The 8,065-nt window shown below is 30.6% G+C and overlaps 1 protein-coding gene across 1 annotated transcript; it reads right to left on the bottom strand.

The window, feature by feature from the left end:
* Positions 1–6,422: 6,422 nt before the first annotated feature.
* Positions 6,423–7,676, bottom strand: LOC107629779 (NDR1/HIN1-like protein 1). The gene is made up of 2 exons (XM_016332666.3): positions 7,245–7,676; positions 6,423–7,036 (listed from the first exon to the last, which is right to left on the bottom strand). The coding sequence occupies exons 1-2, from the start codon at positions 7,551–7,553 to the stop codon at positions 6,701–6,703; spliced, it is 645 nt and encodes a 214-aa protein (XP_016188152.1). The 5' UTR covers positions 7,554–7,676; the 3' UTR covers positions 6,423–6,700.
* Between the last annotated feature and the right edge of the window lie 389 nt (positions 7,677–8,065).

Here is an 8,065-nt window from a genome sequence, read left to right on the forward strand (position 1 = left end):
GGATTCGTCCCTGCATAAAATTATATAAAAAAATTTATTAAAAAATTAAATAAAATATATACAGTAATTATTATTATAAATATTTTACAAAGTTATAATTAAAATCAAACGCTCAGGATTTTTAATATTAAAATATTAAAAATAATTAGTATTTGTTTTAATCAATTTGAGTTTGTTGAGTGATCATCTCACTCGTCCGCTTAAACAATTAGGAGTAAGAATCTCGTCTTGTGTGTGTAGCAATCCATTGGCTAGCCTTAAACCCTTAATAAATAGAGTATCAATACGTAGATAGACTTGGCAAGAGTACCCGAATATGCGGGTACCCGACCCGTCCATACCCGGTTGGGGAGGGTAATAACTTACCCCGAGTCTGGGCAGATTTTACTCAAGACAGGGCATGGTCGGGTTTAGGGTGTACTCGCCCCGAATATATACATATAAACTTTTTTAGGAATTAGGATTTGCCTCACATCACAAATTCAATGATTCACAACTTCACTCCATACTATATAGTCATGCAAGAGAAACCCAGTCATCCTCACCTAGAATCTTCTTCTTCTCTGCTTCTTCACAAAAAACCTCATAGCTCCCGTCATCGTCGTTGCTGAGCCCATCGCCGCCTACCCCTTCACAGCTCCCATCTTTCTTCACAGCTCATGTCGTCATCGCTGCTTATCCCGTTACCGTCGCTGTTGAGCCCGTCGCCACCTTTCTCTTGCCGAGTCCCTTTTCTCTAGGTAAATTCCCCCCTCTCTCCCTCCCTCCCTCCCTCCCTCATTCCCTCATTGTGAGTCTATTAAGTTCTTCTCTTCTTCCACAGACTCAGCTTAGTCGCCGTCGCTATGAGCCCGGGCATCGCTGTTCCAATTTCATCTGAGTCTGTCACCGGATAAAATAGAATTTTTATTCAAGTTGGACCAGTTGAAAATAGGCATGCATGAGATTATTTTTACATGTAATTTCTGAATTTTCTCATCCAAATTTGATCTATGTGATTGAGTATTTTAGTATGGCGATCATCGTGATTTCGTTGTGACACTAATGTGATAAAAATTGTGATAATTTCATAACTAATATATGAGACAAACCATATTATTAAAGTAATTAGGAAAATAATATTCAGATGTGCGCATAAAATTTATAAGGTGTGATTATCTCAGGAAAATATATATGTTTAGCCAAAGTGAAAGATTGTTAGGGAATTATAATTTCTTAATATATTTATGGGTAATACATATATTAATTATAATTGCAAATTAAGTAATTTCACATTAAATGGCTTATTTAATGGTGATCTCATTTATTGTCATAAATGTTGAATTAAATAAGTCATTATTACTTTTGATTTGGATAAATGAGATTAAAACTATAGCTACTATTTTATTTGAGTTTTAGGGTTTAATGAGTGTCATACTCAAATATAAATAATGACTTCAAAATTTTGGTCTCCAACATATCAAATTCGTCTCCGTAGCTCTTTTCCCATAGTGGAATTGTGATTCATCCCTATTAGAGATACAGAAGGTTTTGGTTGATGAAGATTAAAGAACCACAAAAGCCAAGCTCTCTGATCTCAATCATGCTCTCGAATAAAGACACGCTTCCGTGCTCTTAGTTATATTTCTTAATGATTTAACATGGATGATCTTGAGCTTGAGAAATCCTAAAATTTTCAGATAAAATAAAATTTTTATTCAATCAAATGATGATAAATAATGCTAGAAAAATAAATAAATAATATTTTAAGAGTATAGAAAAATAAATAAATAATAATTGTGTTTCAAATTTGATTTTATATAATGGATTATGTTTCGTTTATTCAGTACTATACAATTATTTCACCATGAGTCGGTTCATTATGTCGAAAGCTGTTTGAATTTGATTTTATATAATGGATTATGTTTCGTTCATTCAATACTATACAATTGTTTCACCATGAGTACGTGTTCGGTTGATTATACAGAAAGCTGTTTGAATTTGATTTTATATAATGGATTATGTTTCGTTCATTCAGTACTATACAATTGTTTCACCATGAGTACGTGTTTCGGTTTATTATGCAGAAAGCTGTCTGAATTTGATTTTATATAATGGATTATGTTTCGTTCATTCAGTACTATACAATGGTTTCACCATGAATACTTGTTTCGGTTCATTATGCAGAAAGCTGTTTGAATTTGATTTTATATAATAGATTATGTTTCGTTCATTCAGTACTATACAATTGTTTCACCATGAGTACGTGTTTCGGTTCATTATGCAGAAAGCTGTTCGAATTTGAATTTATATAATGGATAATGTTTCATTCATTTAGTACTATACAATTGTTTCACCGTAATAACATGTTCGGTTCATTTTTGTTCTGCACAATTAAGAATATGGTTGACAAAACTCCTCGAGACACGGGGATCCTTGCAGGGACCGCCCCAAACCGGGATCCGACTGTGAAGAATTTTCTCTGTGGGGATGGGGACGGGGGACAAAATTCCCCCGAGGCAAGCGCGGGGATCCCCGCCCCATCCCCGTTAATCCTCAAAATTCATAAATTTATTGAATTGCCCTTAATAGTTAAATTATCCTAATCTTCATTTGCATAACCCTTCTTCAATTCAGAGATCCCTAACGCTGTTCCATACTCCATCCAACCTCTCTGCAGTCACCCCCTCGCCACTCTCTCTTCTCGCTACATTGTCACACCCCACCGTGCCATCACCCTCACTGCGTCGTGCTCTCTATTTGTGGTGTTCCTTTTCGTAAATCTGCCGTCGTGTCCATTCTCCTCTCTGTTCTCGCGTCTCCCACCTTATCCACTTCCCTGTCCTTTGGCTCGCCATTGCGTTCCCCCACTACGTCATTTTGAAAGAAGTCATCATCTTGTTGTTTAGACTTTTTATATAAAATCTTGCTGTTTTGTATAGGATGGATACTTGCAGCTCTATTCATATAAAAATTAATAATAATTAGTTAGAACTACCAGATAGATGGGAAATGGAGTCCTCGTAGAAAATAGGGCTCTGTGGAGAATAGGGATGGAGAGCAATATTCTCCCACGGCGAAGAATGAGAACAAAGATAGGGAGCAAATCTGGGAGCAGGGATGGGGAGCAGGGAGGCATCCCCCGCCCCCGCCATGCCCCATTGACACCCCTACTTAAAAATTTCTCAAAATAGACGACTCTCTTGATAAACCAGAAAACTAATATAAACAGCACCAATAATAATAACGAACAGAATTAATTCTACCATTATTTTAATAACTAATAAGGTAATTATTATCAAAGCCACTTGTTATTTATGAAATATGGACACTGGCAGAGACACAAAATACATCACAATACAAGATATGTATGGACATACAAATTTTAAATTTTTATAAGACACGATAATATATATATAATATTTTTAAATAAATTATAATAATATTTTAATATTTTATTTATATTAAAATATAAAAGATATATTTTAATTATTTTTAAAGTTTTTTTAATTATATAAAATATTTAAAATAATTTTTTACACTAATAAATGATAGTATATATTATTTTAAATTTATTTTAAAAATATAAATTAAAAATAAAGTTAAACATAACTAACTCTTAATCATATTTAAATATATTTTAAAATTATTTTATATTTTTTATTCAAATATAATTAAATATAAAAAAATATGTATATCAAATAAATATTATATCCAAAATATATCTAAAATGCCAACATAACAATTCAAGAGAGTACCCATAACTCCATATTTCATAGCTTATTATGGGTCTGCACCTCCCTGCCTCTGCTCCCCATAATGCAACACTGCACATTATCACGGAAGGCACTATGGGAATCTTGAATTGAGTGTGTATAGAAACTTTGTACGTAACACTACATGATATGTGCCTTTCACAATAATTATGTGAACATAGTTCATAAATCATGTGGGCGTAATTTCATCTCATCATATATTTTTAATTTCATCATATATTTTTAGATATTAATAAAATTTTAGTGTAACACTTAAGTTAATAAATTTTATAGCATTTTTTAAAATTTTGAGAGTGAAATACATTCCTATATATTGACAATATATCTCTTGTATATTGTATATTTAATGCCGGCCGTATTGTCTTACCCAAAATTAAAAAAATACTATAAAATCTAATAACTAAATATTATATTTAAATTTTATTAATATAAAAAAAATTAGCCTAATTTCATAGCTAATTTAATTACCTAGTCTTTTAATTAGGAAATCAAGATCTTGAATTTTAGTTTTCGAAAATATCTAATAACAAAAAATATTAGTAAAAAACTGTTAAAATTTATTATTTTTATTTTATTTAATATATTCTGTAATAAATAAATACTAAATAAAATAAATTTAAATTATTTTTGTTCGATAATACTAGAAAGATAAAAAAAAGTTAAAATTTATCTTATTTAATATTCATTATACTAAATAAGTAGATAAATTTTAATTTTTTTACTAATTATTTTTTATTATCAAAATTTTTATTTTTGTTTGTCTTCCTAATATTAAGATCAGTTTTGGATATAAAAAGCATGTCGTTATGTTTCATAAGTTGCCAATTTTTTGGACAAATTCATGTTCCGTTTTTTGGACATTGTCTATGAAAAAAGTCTTAAATAATATTTTATTCAAATTTAAATGACATTGTTTTTTCATAATCTAATTTTATTTTTAAAAAAAAGAAATTGAATTAAGTTTGTCTAGTTTAATATATTTTTCTTACCAAAAGAAAAATCGATCTCAACCCTTAGCCTTTGTTTGTTTGGGGTGAAATATAAGAAAAATAGAAAAGAGAGAAGAGAAATTACTTTTTGGAAAAGTTTAGGCCAACAATTTTATTAAATTCTGGCCAGTGTGTAACCAATAAAAAAAAGTGAGCCATTGGATAAAATCTCACACTAATTTCACACCATTAAAATCATCATTGATGACTATTTGATGGCTACAAATCACAAAAATTGTTGTCCCCTTAATACTTCTCTTACTTTTTTTTTTATAAACTACACATCAAATTTGACATTTTTCTTTTTTCTTCACTATTTTTTTATTTAACTCCAAATAAACAAAACTTGAAAGATTTCGATAAAGAATCTTTTGATGATAATTGACTCATGAGATTCTTTCAACAGTGACCTAATACCGTAATTTAATTCACAAAAATATTTTAAAAAAAATACAAAATTAGTAAAAAATTATTTTATTTTATATTTTTAGTTATGGTTAGAATAATTGAGTAATTTTATATTGATAAATATATAATTATAGATATTAAATTACGTACATTAAATAAATAATTTTAAAAATTTTAAGATTAATATTTTTTTTAAAGACACGTTAGAACTAACTCCTTCTCCTTTTATATTCATGGGGTATGTTGCTTTAATTGCATTTACAAACAAAAATCAGTGAGGTAGGTTATATGGAAATGTGAACAGAGGACATGATCCAAAAGCTATGGGAGCATTAATGAAACTATAATTATTGATTAATAAAACTACTCTACTATATAATTAATTTGTCAGAATTGAAGAAAAAAACAAATGGTACTGTGTTTCAGTGAAATCCTAATCGTTAAGGATCCAATGCGCACGTCGGTACGTGTTTCCCTATAACACGAGAGGGTTTGGTCAACTACACAGGTCTTGTGCCAAATCTCCATTATGAAATTCATCAATCCACATTAGCCAACACCAATTGTGATTATTTTACTGTAAAAATTTAAGTGCACTAAATTTTACGTAAAGTTAATAGTTAGAAATTGTTAAATAAAAATTTAGTCAAATTAATTAAATTATTTAACGACTTTTAATTATTAATTTCACATGAAATTGATTACATTTGAGTTTTCACCTTATTTTATGTAACAATTAGATTATTACAAGCAAATTCACATAATAATAATAATAATAATAATAATATGGAGTTAGTTTAAAACAAAATTTTTATTGACAAATGTCTTAAAAATATTAAAAGTATTTGAACAAATTATTGATATGAAAAACTTTAAGGGTTTTAATATACATTAAAAGCTTAAATTAACTAATAATTTTATTAGGTTTGCAACAATAATTTTTTTTGTATTAGTAATTTTAGTACCTGTTTGGTTTCATTTTAAAAATAATTTGAAAGAATTTTTTTTCTCATAAAATCCTAAAAAAATAGAAAATATAATTAAAAACAAAAATGTAAATCAAACACACCATTATAATCTTAACTATAAAACAAGAGTTAAATCCTAAAAAGAATAATAAAAAAGATAAATTATACTATGATGAGTAATACTATAGTCTATAAAGTGAAATAAAATTGCCAATCTATATATCACAGAAAACTAAAGTTGTTTAATATTGAATAAATAAGTAAAATTAAAGGTATAATTTGACAAATAAATACAGACAATAATCTTAATTCTCTGGGACATTTTCTTTATTAGCACTTCTTATAAAACTCATGGGTACTTGTTCAATATTCCTAACTAAAGAAAAATCTACATACAATACTAAGTTCTACAAACATAGAAAGAAAGTAATAATTAAGAATTGAAAAAAAAAAAAAAAAAAGTTAACAAACTTCAAGCTAGGGAGAGAGGACTAAGAAGTTGGAACAAACAATTTCAGAATTTCTATCAAAACCGAAAATCAAACCCTTTTTTTTTTATTTTTTTTTTAATCTCTCACCACTAAACATCAACACTGCAACCCTGCAAGAGCTGAAACTTCGCCGGAGCCACAATCTGGATCCCGCTGCCGCTCCGATCACCGGCGCCGGTGAACCTTATATACGCCGGGCAATTCACAAACAAATGGTACCTTCCAGAGACCCAAGTCCCCACCTTCCACTTGACCCTTCCGTAGATCTTGACGTTGACCACGACGGCACCCGCACCCCGGTCCTGCTGCAACGAACTCAACGTAAACGGCGACACCGGCGCTGCGGCGCCGAAAAGAAACGGTGACCAAACGGTGAAATCTTTGTGTCCCTGGTACGTTGGGGGAAGCTCGGTCGCAAGTGTTACCTGAGAATGAAAGAAAGCAAGAAAAGCTAACAAACCGTAACAGAATCTAACTAATCTAACAAAAACTTATAACGGTTTTCTGTTATAACTAACTAGCAAGTCGTTTAACCATTATTTCTGGCATAACTAACTAGACGTTGTTACTGGTTGGTTGATAGATATTTTTTTAACCAACAATTTATTTTTTTGAAAATGTGAAGTAAATGACCTGTTGGTTATGGTAGGAGGCGTAAGCGTGGAGGTTGGAATAGTAGATTCCGATGCGGCGGTTGGGGTTGTGGGAAGAGAGGGTGACTTGCATGGTGATGGTGAGGGTGTTGGTGGCGGGGGAGGAGAGGTTGAAGGCGTATAGTGTGGCGTCTTGGATTGTGAATTTGGGCTTGGTGGGCCTGAGGACGGCCCATATGATGAATATTGTGAGGAGGACTACGAAGAAGAAGCCGCCGACGCCGAATAGGATGAGGCGGATGAGCTTGCGGCTCTCGTCTTCGTGGTGGCCGCAGTCCTTGGAGGACATGGTGGCAGTGGTGGTGGTTACTGTTGTGATGAGGAGTACTTTGCGCTATGGTTGCAAGCTAAGTATGTGTGTGTTATCTGTTATGTGAACGATGCAGCTGCTAGAACGGTTCATTTTTGCTTCTTATTTGGTATATATGCAATGTGTGCAAATGCTATTGAAAATTGTCTTTTTTAATTATCTTGTCGCTCCTATTTCCAGAATATTTTGTCTTTTATTTAGCATAATATAACGTGTTATATATAAAGTAGGTGGCTTATAACATTAAATAAAATGTGAGTATATATATATATATATTAAATTAATTTTGTTATTATGATTAATGTTATATGTATAACTTTTTTTGTCAATGAAATTTAATCAAATTAGTTTAATATTAATAAAAATTATTTTCACCATTCTCACTCATCTACTCATTCAAACTTTATTAATTAATTTAATTAGACTTAATTAAAAAAAATTACACGTAAATATTTTTCTATATATATATATAAATTATTAAAAAATTATTA

Source organism: Arachis ipaensis, chromosome B3, assembly GCF_059453495.1.
Source record: "Arachis ipaensis isolate K30076 ecotype BB chromosome B3, ASM5945349v1, whole genome shotgun sequence".
In the NCBI taxonomy this organism is placed as follows: domain Eukaryota; kingdom Viridiplantae; phylum Streptophyta; class Magnoliopsida; order Fabales; family Fabaceae; genus Arachis; species Arachis ipaensis.

Coding starts and splice junctions, on each gene's coding strand:
- LOC107629779 (XM_016332666.3), bottom strand. CDS start 7,553: ATGTCCTCCAAGGACTGCGGCCACCACGAAGACGAGAGCCGCAAGCTC. Junction 7,037..7,244: donor CCTCCTACCATAACCAACAG/GTCATTTACTTC, acceptor TTTCATTCTCAG/GTAACACTTGCGACCGAGCT.